The sequence below is a fragment of the Nymphalis io genome, chromosome Z, assembly GCF_905147045.1.
Source record: "Nymphalis io chromosome Z, ilAglIoxx1.1, whole genome shotgun sequence".
NCBI lineage: Eukaryota > Metazoa > Arthropoda > Insecta > Lepidoptera > Nymphalidae > Nymphalis > Nymphalis io.
In genome coordinates, this window is record NC_065918.1 from 7,054,901 (window position 1) to 7,075,890 (window position 20,990).

The 20,990-nt window shown below is 29.6% G+C and overlaps 3 protein-coding genes across 5 annotated transcripts; all 3 read left to right on the forward strand.

The window, feature by feature from the left end:
* Window positions 1–2,002: 2,002 nt before the first annotated feature.
* On the forward strand, window positions 2,003–4,408 carry LOC126780418 (uncharacterized). 3 transcript variants are annotated; one of them, XM_050504893.1, is made up of 6 exons: window positions 2,003–2,114; window positions 2,688–2,808; window positions 2,893–2,973; window positions 3,094–3,218; window positions 3,313–3,399; window positions 3,485–4,408. In XM_050504893.1, the coding sequence occupies exons 1-6, from the start codon at window positions 2,094–2,096 to the stop codon at window positions 3,593–3,595; spliced, it is 546 nt and encodes a 181-aa protein (XP_050360850.1). In that variant the 5' UTR covers window positions 2,003–2,093; the 3' UTR covers window positions 3,596–4,408. The 3 variants fall into 3 exon arrangements, with proteins under 3 accessions (XP_050360850.1, XP_050360851.1, XP_050360852.1); XM_050504894.1 differs by having other exon boundaries at window positions 2,896–2,973; XM_050504895.1 differs by having other exon boundaries at window positions 2,920–2,973.
* Window positions 4,409–10,938: 6,530 nt separating this feature from the next.
* LOC126780412 (nucleolin-like) lies at window positions 10,939–13,818 on the forward strand. Its single transcript, XM_050504885.1, has 6 exons — window positions 10,939–11,064; window positions 11,628–11,751; window positions 11,838–11,915; window positions 11,997–12,124; window positions 12,201–12,287; window positions 12,373–13,818. Exons 1-6 carry the CDS (start codon window positions 11,026–11,028, stop codon window positions 12,481–12,483), a joined length of 567 nt encoding a protein of 188 aa, XP_050360842.1. The 5' UTR covers window positions 10,939–11,025; the 3' UTR covers window positions 12,484–13,818.
* A 1,782-nt stretch (window positions 13,819–15,600) lies between these two features.
* On the forward strand, window positions 15,601–17,254 carry LOC126780415 (uncharacterized). Its single transcript, XM_050504890.1, has 6 exons — window positions 15,601–15,658; window positions 16,163–16,280; window positions 16,363–16,443; window positions 16,523–16,641; window positions 16,730–16,816; window positions 16,975–17,254. Exons 2-6 carry the CDS (start codon window positions 16,175–16,177, stop codon window positions 17,137–17,139), a joined length of 558 nt encoding a protein of 185 aa, XP_050360847.1. The 5' UTR covers window positions 15,601–15,658; window positions 16,163–16,174; the 3' UTR covers window positions 17,140–17,254.
* The last annotated feature ends 3,736 nt before the right edge of the window (window positions 17,255–20,990 follow it).

Sequence of the window (20,990 nt, forward strand, 5' to 3'; positions counted from 1 at the left end):
TAACAGACGGTGTTTTACACATACAACATGTCTAAATTGAATTTTATATAAATAAAATTTTCTGGGTAATAACCAAATTTTATTTATTTAAAATTCGTTTTTACAGTTTTTTTGGTTGCATAGTTTTAGACATAATTTAAAATATCAAATATTTGAGACAGTTTAATTATTGTTCGGCCAATCGATCACAAGTAAAAATGTTTACTGTCCAAGGAAGTGGGCACGGGTCAGCTAGTCATTGATACTCTCAACAACCGTTAACAGGGTTAATGACAGTGTCTTAAATATATTAATATAACACGTGTTTAAAATTATACAAAAAAATTACAACCCATCTAATCTAATTAAACTATAAATAAGGTCACCATTAAACAATTTAATGCAATTTTTATTAAGTTACTACTAAGGAATCAAATCAAATCAATCAAAAAAGTCGAGATGGCCCAGTGGTAAGAACGCGTGAATCTTAACCGATGAACGTGGGTTCAAATCCGGGCAAGCACCTCTGAATTTTCATGTGCTTAATTTCTGTTTATAATTCATCTCGTGCTTTTCGGTGAAGGAAAACATCGTGAGGAAACCTGCATGTGTTTAATTTCATCGAAATTCTGCCACATGTGTATTCCACCAACCCGCATTGGAGCAGCGTGGTGGAATAAGCTCCAAACCTTCTCCTCAAAAAGGGAGAGGAGGCCTTAGCTCAGCAGTGGGACATTTACAGGCTGTTACTTACTTACTTACTAAGGAATAGGTAACCTTAGAAGTAAAAAGTAATAATTATAAAATTTAAAACAAAAATATTACCTTAAGAAGTTAAGACTGATAGAACAAAATTACATCCGAGTTAACAATTGTAACCTAAAGCCACAAAGTATTTAATATTATCAATGTAATGAAATTAATAAAAAAAAACTATCAGACGAAACGATGACATCGCAAATTTGAACGAAACGCGAATCCTAATAAATATGGCAGAAGGTCTCTCTACTCCGGAAAATCTGGACAAAACTTTTTAGAAATTAACTTATCAAGCACACCTTCTTGGTCTAAAGGCCATAACATATATTACACAATAAAAATACGTACGTTAATATTAATTATTTAGGAAATACAGACTAATTCCTTTTGGCATTTCATTGTCTATTAGTCGTTTTAAAGAACCGGGGTATTCTTATCAGACAGTATTTCCAATCAGACAGACGGACATACAAAACTAAAAAATAAAATATTTTGCTTTTAATAACACGCAAATAGCCATATTAACTTTAAAAGAGGCAGTTATATTGAAATTTCAGACATACTCTTCAATTATTTGTAATTTTAAAGATAGATGATACCAAGATTCGTCGACATGCGCGTATCGTTTAAAAATTACTGCAAGGAAGCAATGACATTCTCTTTTAATTAAAATAGAAAAAATAAATATCCTGTTTTATCTTTTCCTATTTACTAACCTTTCAGGCTATTCCATTACACTTTCTCGTTCGTTTTTTCCAATTTATGTTCTTTAAAAGAAATTTATACACAAATAATTAACTTTTTTGAGGTTCTGTTGTGAGGTTTCTAAAAGTCTTACCTACTGAACAAGTCAAAGTCAAAGATCTTTATTTAAGTAAATAAAAACTGACTTGAGGTATAAATGTTACATTCAATAATCAAATTATAATTTTTTTGGAGGAGGATCTTTATATCAATGGTGTGCAATCACGCTGCTCCAATGCGGGTTATATACACATTAAGGCAGACATTTATCTATATCATGCAGATTTCTCGCGATTTTTAGTTAATTTAACTTTTTTCTTAAATTAAAAATTAAGAAAAAAAATATTTGGTGGTGCTTGCCCGGGTTTGAACCCACAATCTTTGCTTAAGATTTACTTGTTGTAACTACATATTCATGTCGGTTCGGCTCATATAAATGTACCTAGGTGAAATTCAGACATGCGCAAACTTATCTACCGGGTAAAATACAACCATTGTAGCTCCTGCATTGGGACCGTTATAACGCGTTTTCTACGTTTATTCTGTCCGATATTTTTTGGATTCATATTATAAAGAAGTTTTAGCTTGTTAAAGTGTTAATAAATTGTGATATGGAGACTGGCCCGGGAACCGTATGTATTTTTTTGTTCTTCTCTGCATATCATATATTATATATGTAACATAAAATAATGTATTTAATATATATATATATATATTAAAATAAAATAAAAAGTATAAGTAATTCAATTAAATATTTACCGCAGCGAATAATTTGAAGATAGTTAATTTCATGAGATATATATAAGGTTGCATTTATATTATGCGAATTTTTTATAAATTTTTAATATAAATTATGTAAAATTTTATTATAAATTATTCAAATATAAAATTAGTTGTTAATGTACCTGGGCTAAATATTTAGGAGAAGTTATTGATCGTATCTCACCTTTCTTTACCACAAGGTGGGTGGGGCGAGGTTAACAAAACACGCGTTGACGTGCGCTGCGCAGTTTTGTGATAAGGGAAAGGGAGAGAGGTGGTCGATTAAATAGACAGCTGCGTCCTAGAATCTAGTAAAATATTTTCAATCGTTACCTACTATTCTGAATTGATTGATTTTATGCTTGACGTACATTTATTGCTTAGCTTAACAGACTACAACGGTTTACTAAAAAGTTAAATAAAAAGTGTTAATTTTACTGTAGAGCTGCAAAACAATGAATGACGAGAGTCAAGAGGAAGTCGGCATGCAACAAGAATCTAGCGGCGAAGCCTCGTCGACTGACGAATTGGCTCCTCTAACTGATAATACAAGCAGATATTATGGTAAAACAATTTTCTTCTACCTCGTTTTCATTTAATTTATTAGAAAGAGTTTATTCATTTAAAAATTTACTATTTTTAACACAGAAGAAGTTATGACGGAGTTACTTTCAGAAAACATGTACAATCTATCGGTGGAGTCAGATTTAGAAGATGACGACTGGGATTGTAAGTAACTAACAAAAAAATAAAGTTGTAATTAACTAGCAAAAAGATTACTATATTAATTTGTTCCTAATAATTTTTATTATAAATGTATTTTGTAACTAAACGAAATAACTTTTACAGTGAACCCATATGCCTCTTCTCGTGGACCACCAATTCCATTTGTGATCAACGACTATCTAGGAGATGATGTCGAAGAAATTGATATCGACTATAAGATAAGCAAAATTGAAGACTTGGAACAAATGGTATTGGTTTTCGTCAATCGTTAATCGAGCCTATTTATAACTTAAATGTATGAATATTTTAAAGTTTAATATTAAAAAAAAAAAACAATTACAGACCGTGAATAGTCCTCGCTGGTATGCTCTTGTCAGGTCACACTTGACTGAAGAAGAACGAGAGGAATTGTGGAAAAGAACTCCTTGGGTGAGGTTTTGTTTACAAATAAAATTAACTGAAATTAGTTTCTTTAAAATATATTAATTAACGCACGTTTACTTTGTTTGTGCAGGCAATAAAATTTTATTGGGATGATTCTGATGACGCTGATGACGCTGACGTTGATGACATTGGTCCTGCTGCTCGGCCGTTATTTAAGGATCCGAGCTATATCGAACTTTAAGAGTTTTTGCAAGCACATAACTTAAAATCATATTATTTTGTATTTTCATATAAACATTTCATTTTTCTAAATCTGTTGTGTAGTGTACACAGTTGGTAGCTTTCAAGTATGGTGATTAGAGTCGGGCGAATTGAAGTGTTGTATATGCTTAGATTTAGTCTTTTTAATAATATATAACGTTTATGAAACGTGTCAATGAAATTTTGTCAGATCAACTGGCGTTTTTCATTTATTAAAAATATATAAATTGTATATGTACACTGGGCTTAGAAAACCAGTTAATCATAGTAATTATGGTAATATTAATGAGTAGACTTTTTGTTAAGCATGAGATGTCTTCGTTAATATATAAATAGAACAAGTCTGATATTCCTATGAAAATCATCGAAGGCTCTACAATAATGATAAATTAAATATTAATTTTATTTCATATTTTCATTTGATTTATTTAAAAAAATATTTTATTAAAATTAAAATTAATGTTATAATAAATAACGATCGTAGTTAAATATTGATACCTAAATATGAGGTTTCTTCTAGAGATAACTCACAGTATGAGTTCTGAGCTTATCATTTTGAATTGTAAGCATTTTATTAAGTTCGGGTAAACGTAGTCGAGATATTGTTTTATAGATATAAGTAAAAGATGATAAGCTCTCAGGAATATGCGGAATAGAATTTGGAAGATCAAATATGGTGACTGTATGTGTAGTCTACATTAGTAAATTATTATTATTAATGACAAGAATAGGAAGATGATTTATAATGAAAGTAGTGTGTAAATAAGAATATATGTAATCCTTAAAAATTAAATATGAGTATTTATACTGTCTATTTATTAATTAAATTTTCATTTATTTTAAACATTTTAGATTTATTTTTCTAAAATTGTTTATTGAATAAAGCTATCTTGATGCTTTTTTTAAATTTATCTCATAAAATATAGTTTAAACAATTTCGTCTAAAATATTTTTGTACTTGTAATTTTATCTATATTATAATATGTACATATACTATGGAATGGACGAATATAACCTATTGTTAATATGAGCATTTAATATAATAAATATGATGGCATCAGATAATTTCTGTCTCGTCAAGTAAATGACGTTGTAATACGTCGAATGTTTTATGTGTAGTTCAGAAAAGTCGTACAAATTTTATTACCTTCTCTCATTTAATCGTAAAGATAATCAAATTGTTATTAAGTACTCGTAGAACATTGAAATATATTACTTTACTATATGTTTTAGTTATAAGGACTTAAATATTGGAAATTAAATAAAAGTCAAGTAAATTTTTGTTGTTTATTACTAACAAACTAGTTTTCGCACAATGGTTGAAATTCGATCATAATTATTATTGAAAATATGAGATACGTAAACATTTAGATATGAATTTGCACGTTTCGAAGATTTTTATTTTACTCATATCAATAATTTTTTTATAATAAAGTTATCAATAACTCTATTCTCATAGCCGCCAAACAGATGAGAAAAAGTTTCTGAACTCTAGTGTCTTTGGCCAAACTAAAGCCTGGCCTTAAGATCGTTGAAAGAAGACAATTGATACTCAAATTTGACACGGTTCTATATATTGCAGAGATAGCTATAGAGCCATTATGATTAATCATAAAATGAATATTTAGTAAAATTTTTACAAATATTCATCTGGTATCTGGTATTGTTTTCTTAGGTCTCTTAGAGTTCTGTCTACGGCTTTTGGTGAGAAGTTAAATATGCATTACGCTAATAAATTACATTACTTCTGATTTATAATTAATTATATTTGGCAACTTATTAACATTTAAAATTATTTATACAGCTGTTATTTTATTATTACGAAGATTATATATTTATTTATTACATCGAAATAAAATGATAAAGTCAGACTTTGTTTATTGATAAGACCCATCTAGTGGCACATTAAGGAACTGACTATCGGTTCCGTGGCTATAAAACCGTGAAAAATGTGTTCAGAATGTTACATTTAACCGACGTTTATCTAAAAAAATTTTTGATTGAATATCTTATGCCCATTTAACTTGGAACATCTAAAACTAAACATGAATCCGATAAAATAATTAACAAAACTGCGGCCTTGCATAGAGTCACTAGATCGACGAGGCAGTCAGGTAATAAATTATAAACTATATGTAGATGTATGTATATCCGAGATGGCCCAGTGATTAGGACATCATTATTATTATCATCCCGTTCTTGTCCACTACTGGACATAGGCCTCTCCAATGGTACGCCACTGAGCCTGTAGGTTCGAAACCGGAAACGCACAACTGTCTTTTTATTTATTCATATCGTGCTCGGATCTTAAGTAAAACAACTTACTGAAAAAGAAAATCTGCATTATGTGTACCAAAGCATCGTGGTGGAATAAGGTACCTTATAGTTAAGACCCTTTACTTGGTGGTAGGGCTTTGGGCAAGCCCGTCTGGGTAAATATCATTCACTCATCAGATATTCTCAATCCAAACATCAATATTCAGTATTGTTGTGTTCCAGTTTGAAGGGTAAGTTAGTCAATCACAGGCAAAAGGGATATAGCATCTTAGTCTCCAAGGTTGGTAGCGCATTGGTGATGTAAGGAATGGTTGATATTTCTTTCGTCACCAATGTCTATAGGCGGTCGTGACCACTTACCATCAGTTGGCTCATGTGCGAGTCCATCTACCTATTTCATAAAAAAAACAACGTGAAAAACTATATTCGTGTAAATTCAGATTATTCCATTTTACGTACTATTTTATTATTATATATACACTAAATATGTAAATAGTAGGGCGGCGGGCAGCTGTATTGATTTATTTGATGTCTAGGAGGGGTCAGGCGCGAAAGGTCAGAGCGTGGCATTTTCCACAGCTGTAACAAAGGATGAGCATTATAAATTTACACGCAGCCTTTCTACGAATCATAAAATACATAAGATAAAATAATGTATATTTATTACTTCTTCATGCTTTGTCGCAGCTAAAATATGCTTAAATTAACATAATTATTAAACCGTTTTATCCCGTTTAAATGGATTTACGATTATGACGGGGGTAAAGTGCTAGTACATAGTAATATTATTGGTTAAAAAAGTTACACAAATAATGTTTTCAACGCTATTTTTATCTTGTCTGTGAATTGTCCTGATACGCAATCGCGGATTTTTGTTGAATTTTTCATGAGGAACATTTCAGCCATAATTTTGCTGAAATATACCTATATAACATAACACCTATGTCCACCTGGAATAATGTACTTTTCAAATGGTGAAAAATAATTTGAAATAGGTCCCGTAATTTCGGAATTTACTTTTATGCGCTGAGTGCTAGCGCTACCTTCCTCGCACCTGCAAGAGTAGAATGGTTGTTATTTTTTATCTCGCTCGCTAGTGTGCGAGCGAGATAAAAGACCCTATGTTTTAGTGCAACTGCACTGCATACGCACCTGTAAGTAAGATTTATTTTTATTATTATACAGAACGTATTTTGTGATTACGGCTCGCTTGATAACTTACAACATTAAAAATCTAAGCATTAATAATCTAGCTAATAAATCCGCATTACGACACTAGTAGAAACGTTTGTTGGTTCGAACACATAAATTATGGGTAAAATGAGTTGTATTGGAACGATACAAATTGAAATTACAGATTTAAAGAATTTAAATGAAGAAATAAATTTACTTAGCAACAATATAGCAGAAATTATCTATTAAATATAAGATACCAAATCAGCAACTTCATAAATGTCTTAGAACATGATTATATAAAATTTCAATTACATTTTAGCCATAAATGGAAACACCGCAAACGTCGTTTTTTATGTTATGGGTAGGTGGACGATCAATTGGGCCACCTGATGTTGAGTGATCACCATCGCCCATAGACATTACCGATGTCAAAAATGTTAACTACTCCTAATGAAAAGAATAGCCATCAATCTAAAATAAAAATAAAAAAACGTTTAATATACTTTTTTCTTACCAGAATGACATCTCATGCTCCTTACTTTAAAATCACAGACCAATCCAAATTCCAAACAATAATTTATCTTTTACTTATATTTAAGCGCGAGCGAAACCGCAAGCTACAGCTAGTAATAAATCATTTATCAGTTAACGGATTCAAGCGGATATTTATAAATTAATACCGATCTAATATAAGAAACGGTGTACAATATATTTAATATACATTTGTAACAATACCTTATTTGATATTTCCTTAGCTTACCTGTGTAGCGCCCATTACTATGTTTCGCTTCATGTTATCGTGTTGTTCTCATGTAAGTGTGTCTTTTTGAGAATAAATATTATTTAAACCTTAAATAAAGGAAGGAATTGAATATACCACAATAACAGTTAAATTTTTTATTAAAGAAATTGAGTTATCAAAATGGTATAAACTAAAATAAATAAAATAATTATTAACAATATTACATTCCTTTCTATTACTCGTATTTATTATTATTTAAATACAAAATAGTATAAATAGGCTGCAAAAATAAAGAATCCAATTGTTTGACGTATGATATATCAATTATTAGTGTATAAACCTAAATACAGGACATTACGTCCTGTATTTATGTATATTAAAACATAGGAAAAAAACATCAAGTCAAATATAATAAGGGTGGAAAGGACTATACGATTAATGTTTTCGGATTGGAAAAAATACGTCGATTTCGACATTAATAAATTTAGATAAAGACTCGTCGTCAGAGGAAAGTCCCATGTCGGAAGATTAATAATATATATTTATTGCTTATATAAATTTCGATCTACAAAACCAAAAATAAAAAAAATAAAAAAGCCTTTGGCATATTTTGGGAATAATTATATATATGTTTCAACACATTATTGCAAATTCTTGCATATGCAACAATTGTGAAGCTCAGACACTGTGTAGAGTAGGGTGGGGGTACGAGTATTTATTCGTACAGGTGATACAGGGTACACAAATGTACGTTGGTACATTGTTAGGTGTGTTCATAGCCATTGCTATGACTACATTGCTATGACTACATTTTTTCTTTATACTTATTTTACGACGATAGGAGACTGTACGTACCTTCTTGTATTAATTTAAGGTATAAAATAAAGGAATCAGTTTTGTATTGCGTCTATTTCCTAGTACTGTAGACGAACGACTAATTACAATATAAAATTTATTAAAACATATCGATGTGCAAAATATTCATTCCAAATATGGAAGAGTTTACATTGCATCATTATTAGGGCCTGTGCACACGGCACAAGACCATAATGTAATAATCAGCAAAATATGTGTAGTGTAAAAAATAAAAAATAAATTAAAATTTGTAAATCTTATTATACGGTTATTTATATAAAAGAATATTTCACTAATAATAATTATAACTACTTAATAAATTTCCTATATTATAAAAATATATAATATTAATAATAATTTTGAAGTCCTTTAATTTTTTTCATTAGATTAAAGTTATTGAATGTTAAAGTATTTTAGTTATGTAATGTAATGTAAATCATTAAAATAATTTATTTACAGAAAATGGCATAATATAATTTAAATTATAAAATTGTCGTTAATTTTTAGTAACGATGTATATAAAGTAATTAATTTACGAACATTCGTATTATCTCAATGATATATAAATTCAACTATTCGTATTTATAATTTAAATTAGTCGTTAACAATTGCAAGGATATCAATATAAAACTAACTATGATATAGTATTCAAATAACGCATTAAAAGTATTTTTATCAAAAACAGTTCTTGTATCATTACAACAAATGTAATAATAACCTAAGACTATATATTAGTACTAACAGTACGCGTAGACCTAGATTGATCGATGCAGCCACGCCCGTCCAGACCTTATTTGCGCATGACCTACACACCACAACACATAAAATCAATCAACAAGTGAATTATTGAGAAAGAAGAACTGTTATAGGAATATACGAAACTACTAAATAATAATAATTTTTCTTCTAATTTTAAGCAAGTCTTTTATATTTATATGTCTTGGTTTTTTTTCATTAGATACATAATAAGGTAAGCCTTTGCGCAAGCTCGCCTGCGTAGGTACCACCTGCTCACCGCATAATCTAGCGCCAAACAGCAATACTTATAATTGTTGTTTTCTGCTTTGAAGAGTGAGTGCAAAGTAACAAGGGACATAACATCTTAGTTCCCTAGGTGATGTGAGGAATGTTTATTACTTCTTATATCAAAAATAATACGAGAGACAATTGTGGTTTTTTTATCCTGAATGAACAGTTTTACTTTATAGTGTTAACTAGTTTCCGAACGCAGTTACCTCGGCAAGGGCAAGGGAGGCAGATGATTGTCGTACCTTATGGTATGAAATGAACTTTTTTATAACCCTCACAACATTTATGAAAAAAAAAAGCCAAGATGAGTTGAACTGTTAAGACGTGAAAGCGTAGCAAACAAGTTAACAAACTCAATATTTACTTTTTATGGTTCAGGTTAACAAAATATTGTAATCTAAATATAAAAAAATCCTATCTCAATCACTAACTGACTCAAGCCCACCCAATCCAAGCCTCTGGATAAAAATCCGAAAAGTACGTACAAAAAAGAAGTATTTATTTAATAATTTATGAATCATGCAAAAAAATGAGAATTTAGTTAAAAGTTATTTATATATTTTTTTTAAACTTGTTTTAATTATTTTTTTTATTATATTACGTTTACGTTTTATTATATAACTAGAGGAAAACCACAAAAAAGCGCTACTTAGGATTGTTGTGTTCTGGTTTGCAAGGTATAATCACAGGCACACGGTACATAGCTTCTTAGTTCCCAAGATTAGTGACGCATTGACGATAAAAGAAATGGTTAATATTTCTTACTTTACCAATGTCTACAGAAGGTAGTGATGACTTACCATCAGATGACCCATTTGTCAATCCAACTACATATTTTCAATTAAAAAAGTAAAGTAACAGCCTGTAAATGTACCACTCCTGGGCTAAGGCCTCCTCTCTTTTATGAGGAGAAGGTTTTGGAGCTTAATCCACCACATCGCTCTGATGCGGTCAAATAAACAAATATTAAGCACATGAAAATTCAGTGGTACTTGACCAGATTTAGAAAAAGACAAATTATTTAAAATTTTATTATAATAAAATCATATGTTTCTTTAAACTGAACATGCATGAACATGAACATTAGAGTTATAATAAAAGGAATATAATATTATATTATCCCGCTAAAATTTAATATTCAACCAGAAGGACAATCAATTTCTCATATAAATATACGTAGGTGCAATTCAGACATGCGCAAAACTTATAGCCCGGGCAAAACCCAGCCATTGTAGCTCCTGCATTGGGACTGTAATAACGTGTACTCCATATTAATTGTGTCTAATATTTTTTTGTGGATTCATATTCTAAGCAAGTTTTAACTCGTCAAAATGTTGATATATTGTGATCTGGAGACCGGCCCGGGAACCGTATGTATTTTTTATATTAGAATTATTTTGTGCTTTTGCTCGAATGTCTCGAAATAATATTATTTAAAAAAATCAATATAAAATATTAATAATTTAATTTATAAATATGTAAGTCTGCGAATAACTTAATGCTAGTGTAATTCATAAGATATATTATATATATATATTGCAAGATTGCATTCAATATATGCGAATTAATTAAACATTTTTATGATAAATTATGCAAATGCTGAAATATGAATTGTTTTTATGTGCTTATAATATATTTTCACATATACGTAAATTAGTTACAAATGTCGCTGAGCTAAAATTTTTAATAGACGTTATTGATTTTGTCCCACCTTTCCTCACCCCGAAGGGGGTGGGGAGAGGTTAACAAAGGACGCGTCGACCTGTCCGCGCAGATTTGTGATAAGGGAAGGGGCAACTATTGCAGCTGCGCACTATTAACAAAATATTTTCGGTCATTGCTTACTATTCCGAATTAATTGATTTTATACTTAATGTACGTTTGATGTAGCTTGAAAAGTTAAGAAATTAAAAGGTGATAAATTTTGTTATAGTACCGCAAAACAATGATTGTAAAAAGTCAACAGGAGGTCAACATAGAGCCAGAGTCCAGCAGCGAGTCTTCGTCAGAAGACGAATCGATTCCACCAATGGATAGTATGCATAAATATTACTATGGTGAGATCATTTTCTTATACCACACATCAATTTACTACAACTGAAAGAGTTTATTTTATTTAAATTTGTTTATATTTTTAATATAGACAAGGCCACTGCGGGATCACTTGTGCAGAATATGTGCAATCTATCGGTGGAGTCGGAAGATGATGACGACGATGATTGTATGTAACTAAAACCAAAAAAAAATTGCTAAATTTATTCGTTTATAATAAAATTCTAACTAAATGTAATAAATTTTACAGTAACCCCCACACCCGCGCGCAAGTCACCACCACATCCGTTTGAATCGGAAGACTATTCTGAAGATTCTGATTCCGATAACTCCGAAATCGAAAAGAATGAACAAGAAACGGAGAGCGCTGACGACTTGGTATTATTTTCGTTTATCAAGTCAAATTTCTACTTTAAAGATTTTTTTATTTATATTATTTAAAATAAAATTGCAGGTGTTCAATAATCCAACGTGGTACGAGCAAATAAGGCAATACTTGGCTGAACGAGTAAGAGATGATTTGTGGGAGAAAACACAATGGGTGAGGTTTTGTTTACTGTTAAAACTGTATTTAATAAAATTTAATAAAATTATTTATTAACGCACGTTTTGCTTTGTTTGTGCAGATTGATAAATGTTATTGGGACGACTCAGACGACGCTGACGCTGATGCCGATGATGACGATGCACCTGCTCCTCCTGTATTTTTGGATCACTACTCTATCCAACTTATTTAAAAAAAACCGTTTGAGCTAATTTTGTTATATTATATTATTTTATATTTTCTCCAGAATCTCGCGTTTCTAAGCTCTTAAATTTTCAAAAATCTGTTAGAGCTTTCGAGTAGGGTAATGGGAACTTGAAGAGAATTTAATATTTGTTTGGATTCAATCTTTTTAATATTATATAAAGTTTTTAAAACGTGGCAATGGAACTTGGAAAAACAACAGGCATTTTTCATGTATCTTAACTATATAGAATAATATATATACATATTTATATTATATTGGGCTTGGAAAACCCTTGATAAATAGGGATGTCTTTGTGAATATATAAATAGAAAAAGTCTGATGTACCCATGAGGATCATCTACTTATAACGAAAATTAAATGTTCAGTCTAACTCTAGAAATAAAAAGGGAGAGAATATTATTTTGATGGCTTTTGGAATGTTTTTTTCTTGTTTTCAAATAAATTTTACAATAAATGAGCCTCGTAGTTAGCCTTGTAATATTGACAATGCCAGCTGATTTTACAATGAAATATGAGGTTTCTGCTAGAGATATCTCACAGCATGAGTTCTTAGCTTATCATTTTGAATTGCAAGCATTTTATTAGGTTCAGGTAAACGTAATCGAGATATTGTTTTGTAGATATAAGTAAAAGATGATAAGCTCTGAGGAATATGCGGAATTGAAGTTCGAAGATCAAAAATGGCGACTGTATATGTAACATCATAAATAGATGATTATCAAATATATGAAAATGTTCCCTATTCTTAATATCAAAGTAGTGTGTAAATAAGAAGTATACATACATATAAATCTAATTTTTAGAAATTAAATATAATTCAATTCTGTCTATATCTATAATTTTATTTAAATTTAATTTAAATAATTTAGTGAAATTATTTTCTCATATTATTTTATTAAAAAAAATAGATTTTGTATGCATTTTTTAAATTAACTTTCACAATATCATTTAAAAATCTTCCGCCTAAAACATTTTTGTATTTGTATTTTTTATCTATATTATATAATATGTATATCGCACAATGGAAAGGACGAATATAACATTACTATAATTCAATATTGCAAACATGGCGCGCTACTTCTCAAACATTCCAGTCTGAAGATCAACAGCTAAATGGCTGCATCAGATAATTTCTGTCTCGTCAGGTAAATAACGTTGAAATACGTCGAATGTTTTATGTGTAGCTTAGAAAAAGTCGAACATGTTTATTACCTTCTCTCATGTAATCTTAAAGTTAATCAAATTGTTATTAAGTAGTTTTAGAACATTGAAATATAATACATTATAGTTATAATAACATCAATATTGAATTTCAAATAAATATCAACTTAACCTTTGTTGTTTATTTCATATGTTATTCATCATATATATACGTCATATATACATACGGATACCTGGAAACGTCATTGGAAGTTGGTGTGCATATTATTATTTTCGATGGCTAATGGCATTTCGTACGGGGAAAAGTATATGAATTTTTTTTTTGGTAGATAATTGCATGATCATCCATCAATAAATCAATCAAGGATTGTATTCTTTATTGTTTTTTTCACGATAACACAAAAACAGATAAGAACAAAACAAAAAACAGATACTTTTAACCTTTAAATATATATTATTAGCAGACGGAGTAAATTTGGCTATATGCGAATTATAGTAACATTATCTCTATTTTTTATCTATTTTCATTGGAGTGTTGTTACTTTGAGAAACAAATCAATTACCAAGCGTTTTGCATTGTAAGATAATAATATCCGTTTATAAAACAATTATTATGTTTTTAACAGCGAACTCAATAAAATGCGCGGCGCTGCTTGTTTGTAAGGTCAGTTATATAAATTTAAAGTTTATGTTTTATTGTAAATGAAACACTTGTTTTTTATGATAAATATATGGCCGATGTGGGGATATGGATGACAATCTCTTCAGACATATTCCTCGATTAACCTTCTGTCCGAACTTAGACTTTAAACTAAAATAGTATGAAGGTTGCATATCAATAGGGTTATTAGTTTTGTGTGTACACAAACAAACAAACAAAACTTACCTGTAAATAAAATTAGTAAGAAATTGTCTTGAGTAACACTCAAATTGAATCGTCACACGATAGTAGTAGAAATATAGGTTGTTATGTTTATAAAAAAAATAGAATGAAACTACTTAAATTATGTTTGAATATTTTATTTTAAGGAATATTATCTTAAATATGTAGAATTATTATAAACATTGCCATGCAATAGTTCATACACTTCGTAGATTCTCCGTTGAAAAAGGCGATATTGGTGGTCCAAGTTACGAAAAGACAAAGTAAAAAAAGTTCAAAAAAACAAACTACAGATGTCAGAAAATCAACCAAAATATACGTTATAACGCACAACAAGTAATATACTTGCAATTCAAGTCGCAACACACACACACACATATATATATATATATATATATATATATATATATATATGTGCAACACGAGTAACATGCTTATGTCATATATATATACTACTTTTCTTTTAATGTACCAATGAAAATTCGTGTATGGATCAGTTTTTACAATTATTTATCTTTATATTTATTAGCAACAAATATTATACCAGCTATGTAGTGAAATTAAATTATTATTTCAATTTCAAGAATTATCAATTACCATCCCATTTCATTCATTAACACGCATTGGAGCAGCGTGGTGGAATAAGCTCCAAACCTTCTCCTCAAAAGGGGAGAGGAGGCCATAGCCCAGCAGTGGGACATTCACAGGCTGTTAAGGATTACGGATCCCATTTCATAGACTCGCAACCAAAGAGAATATAATCTGCGTTGAGGGCAACACCTTTTTCCGAATGTCAAAAATCGGTTATAAGTCAAATGATAATCTTTTACTTAAAAATATTTATTGACATGTTTTAAGAAATAATAAAACACGTGGATTTTTCATAATTATTTTATTATTTATTTATTATTAATTATTTGTTAATTGCAGGCCGTACTTTATATTTCCAATATAAATAAACACGTAAGTGCAATTTCAGTACGGACATGCGCAAACTTTTCGGAGTCCAGATGAGCCCAGGTGAAATCATTGTAGCTCCTGTTTTGGGTCTTTAGTGACTCAAATTAGTGTCTAAAATAAAAAAAATATAATGATCCAATAACGTGCACGAAAACCGTATGTATTTTGTTTTTGTTCGTTTACGAGAATATTTTATACATAGGTGATGTCTAGAATCATTATTATTTTTAAAATAAATTAAAAATATTAATAATTTAATTGATAAATATTTACCATTGCAAATAACTTGGTGCTAGTGGATTTCATAATATAGATATAAGGTTGCATTTAATTTATGCGGTTTTTTATAAATTTGTATAATAATTTATAAACTAACTGAGCTAAAATTTCAAAGAGAAGTTATTGATTTTGTTATGTTTTTGTTTTAGTTTTGTTTTAGTTGTTGTTTTTGGAAGAGATAATCATAGGATGCACGGACGAAGCCGAGCACTTTTTTGATAGGAAAAGGGGGGAGTAGATGCAGCTGCACACTAATATTAAAATATTATCTGCTATCACCTACTGTTCTGAAGAAATTCATTTTATGCTTGACGTACTGTAAATGTACCTTGGCAGACTTGAACAGTTAAAATGATTAAAAGTGATATATTTTTTTCGTAGAACTGCAAAACAATGAGTGACAAAAATAAACAGGAGGTCAAACAACCGAATTCCTGCTGCGTGTCATCGTCTGCAGAAGAATCCGCTCCACCAATTGGCAATACCAGAGATTGTGATGGTAAAATCGTTTTCATCTATGTACCTTATTTTAATTATTTTACTGGAAACATTTTATTTATTTAATTATGTTTTTAAAACAGATAATGTCGTTTCGGAGTCACGTGCTGAGAATAATTACAATGAATTGGTGGAGTCTGATCAAAATGATGACAACGGTGATTGTTAGTAACTTACGCAAAAAATATTACTATATTAATTTGTTCCTAATTATTTTGTAACTAAATAAAATAACTTTCACAGCGAACCCATCACCTCCTTCTGGCCCACCGCTACAGCGAGAAGAGTTAGAAGACTCTTCAGAAGACGATACCCCTGATCTGGATCATAAAATAAGCCAAATAAGGGGCTTAGAAGGCTTGGTATAGTTTTTTATTTATTATATACGAGACTTTTTATAACAAATATATAAATTTTTAAATATTTTAAAATTAATAAAAAAAATTACAGGTCGTGAATAGCTCGGAATGGTACGATCGCGTCAAGCTACACTTGACTCATTTTGAACGAGAGGAATTGTGGGACAGAACACCTTGGGTGAGGTTTTGTTAATTACTAAATATTACTATATATTAATATATTAATAATATATTAATATATTAATAATATATTCATATCTATAAATTATATAATGTATAATAACTGAAATTGATTTCAATAAAATATATTTATTAACGCTTGTTTACTTTGTTAAGGAAATAAAAATGTATTGGGATGACGTCGATTACGATGATGAAAATGAAGATGATGAAGCTGAACTTGCTGACCTCACTAACCATGCTGACCTCACTAACCATGCTGACCTTACTAACCATGCTGAACGTGATGATAATGACGATCCTGATGATCCTATTAATTGAGCTAATACTGCTCCTCCTGAGTTCTTAAAGGATCAGTACTATATTGCACTTATTTAAAAAAAAATGTTCAAGCACAATTTGTTTGTTGTAAAATCATGTTATTTTGTGTTTTCGCTTAAACGTCCATGGTCTTAATATATTCAAGATATTGACACAATAATTTACAATTGATGACATTTGGAACTTTTGTTGTTTCTTTTATGTATGAGTTTGCAACTTATCACTTTAATTTGCAAGCATTATGCGAACTTATTAACCCGAAGATTAATCAAGTTTGAGAAATTGTTTTATAAGATATAAGAAAAAGATGATAAGCTCTCATGATTATGCAGAATCGAATTTGAAAAGTTAAATATAGCAATATGCGTATTTTATAAATTAATATGATAATTCACAAAAAAATAAAGGTGATAAAAAATATATCAAGTTAGTGTGTATATAATAAAATATTTATATTCAGACTATTAATTTTAATTAACCAAAAATTTTAAATTATTTTGATTATTTTAATCATATTATTTTATTTAAAAACTCGTATACGATGTGTTTTTTTTTTCGTTTAACTTACCAATTATCGTTTAGAAATTTTCGGCCTTTTTTTGTAACGTTTTTGTGTATTCTTCGATAAGTAATATAATATTATGTATATGAATGCACAATGAAACGGACAAATACGCAAATACATTTAATATTGTAAGCATGGTACGCAAAACTTCTCAAACATTCCAGTCGGAGAATCAGTAGTTAATTGGCTAAATTAGAGAATTTGTCTCGTCACGTAAATAACGTTGTAATACATCGAACGTTTTATGTGTAGTTTAGTAATAATCGTAGTTAATCATATTAAGTAGTTTTAGAATGTTGAAATGTTTCCCATTAAAATCAATTTTGAACTTCAAATAAAAGTCAAGCATACCCTTGTTGTTTATTTCATATAACTAACTTTATAACTTTCACCGCACGAGTGCAAACCATTATTATTGAAACTCAATTTTCAAATTTATTAAGTAATCAAATTTTTCTACAATAATGCATTTTTTGCGAAGTCGTTTTTAGAAACATGGCATTAATAAATTCTTATAAAAGATATCGAGATAAGATCATAGACAGTTTTTAGTACTTTTTATACTTTTGACATATCTGACAGGTAGTTGAGTAGGTTGTTTGAGAAGACTCATACTTAAGTATTTGTTTTTGGTTTGTAAATAACTTTGTTAGTTAATATTTATAGTTTATGTAGGTATTACGTTTCGTCGCCTCGTATATTTTTCTCATTTTTTTTTGTTAAATTTATACTTAGTTGCTTTTTGTAAAGACTAGTTGATAACAAGTTCTTATTTTTTTAATACATATTTAACATTCAGTTTTAAAAAGACAAAAGCATCGTTTGCTGTCACAATAAATAAAGCACAGAGACAGACTTTCAAGTATGTCGTACTAGATTCAAGGGAATCCTGTTTTTCTCATGGTCAATTCTGCCATGCTAATCGGAAACGCACTAACTCTGAGATCCGCCCTTTAATTTTTTTTATACTATTCAATAGATATACAGATTTAGCATCTAATGGTGAAAACCAAATCCGTAACAGCCTATGAATGTTGGGCTTAAGGCCTCCTCTCCCTTTTTGAGAAGAAGGTTTGGAACTTATTCCACTACGCTGCTCCAGTGCGGATTTGGAGAATACACATGTGGCAGAATTTCAGTGAAATTAGACACATTCAGGTTTCCTCACGATGTTTTTCTTCACCGTAAAGCACGAGATGAATTATAATCACAAATTAAGCACATGAAAATTCAGTGGTGCTTGCCCGGGTTTGAACCCACGATCATCGGTTAAGATTCACGCGTTCTTACCATATGACCTAATTAAATAGATTTAAAAAATCTACTAAGAATTTTTTTGCATCTCAGTTTTTCTTAAATTGCTGAGACTCGAGGTATGTCTTTTTTAAGGAGCCAAATAAATAGCCGTATATTGTACATAGGCTAGAAATGCTTAAAATAGCTAATGGCAACTTTATTCAATTCTTAAAGCAATAAGCGGTAAGTTCGTCTTTAGAACTGCATGCTGTTAGCACTTTCGCGTTTATTAAATGTGGGTACTATTATTTTAAGGTTCAAGATAAGGCTATACCAAGATATAGTATATAATTGACATTAATGTCTTTAGCATTAAGGATTACACTCTTTTACTTTTCACAATAGAGCGTGCTGTGACATGAAAATAAACATCGATCTTTCTTAGTTTATACAAATAAATAAAATTGAAATCTGTGCTTCAAAATAACTGCCCCTTTTAATGTTTGTTTATATAGTTGTAAGTTGACTTATACAACGCAGAAAGTAAACTCCGGAACTGCGGCACCTATTTGATTTTTATTTCACCATTTAAAATGTACATTATTCCAGGATTTATTTTATGTACTCATATATAAATAGAAAAATCTTGATCACCTTCGTCAAGTCGGGATAAGTCGTGCATCTTGACAGCTTCCACGGCGTGCGCTGCGTGAATATTTAAAGTTACAATTATGTAGGTATGGCTGAAATGTTCCTCATGAAAAATTCTATAAAAAATCCGCGACGGCATTTAAGGATAAATCACATTATCCGTTTATATCTTTAAAATTTTTGTCAAAAATTATGAACTATTTGTAAAGGCTTTTTTAACTAATATGTTGTTAATATATATATAAAAATATGTTTATTATCTTATCTTAATCTAATATATCTTTATTTAACAATATTCTTCTGCAAAGTACCTTCTATTTGTCTTTTTTAATTGTATAGTTTAAAATGTATATTTTATAAAATAAATCAATACACTAAACAACTTTCTATCAAACCAAATATTTTTATTGTAGCCTTGTAATGTAGATTTTATTACGTCATTGTGAATAAAGCCCTCCTACGACTTTTATTGGCATAGAGTATTATAATACCTAACATACTATAGTTATATATTGTTATATATATAGTTATATTATATAGCTACCAAAATTATTCAACATTATATAAATCCCTTGGTATTATAATAGCGAGCGTATTATAATACCTTCGTGATATTAATTCGTGTCAGTGCGTAAGATTGTGATCGTTTAATTATTTTTTTTCGTTGTATCAAATTTTAATAGTGTTTTTTATGTTTTACTTGGCAACGACTTCATATGCTGTAGTTTTTTTTTAATTCTCAGTAGCTTATTACTTCAACTCCTGCTAAATTTAATTTTAAAGTCCGTGTTTTTTTCTTTTACAGATGTTCAAACTATTTGCCGTTAAGGAGTTCCTTTGTATACCTTCCTAGTCAATGTCCAGCCCAGCAAGTGATCAATCTTAGGTACCTACTCGTTTTGGGGTTGTCATAATTACATCTAAAAATACCTTAATTATTTCAGATTTCTAATTCGATTTGAAGAGTTCTCTGTTCTTATCTTTGGAGTCCAAGTTCCAATTCATATGAAATTTAAACTGAATGACTTTGAAGCTTTCTAAATCTTAAGCAAAAAAATAATAATAATCAAGTCGGTTAGTAAACAAAGAAGTTGTGTCCGATATTTATATATATATATTCTTCTTTTTTTAAGTTGAAGTGAAACTGAATGAAATTTCAAGAATAATCTTTTTTTTGTATTATTGAATTTTCTTTCTTGTTCTTTTTTCACGTAACTCGTTAATCTAAGTTACCTATTTTTTTTATTTCAAATATAATATAAGGTGATGTATCTACATTATCAGTCTCCATTTATAATTATCTCTTGTAGGTACGTGGTTATATCACTTACAAAAAATAATGTTATCATCCAATCTTCACGTATAATTAAAGATAAGCAAGCAATAAATTCAAAATATT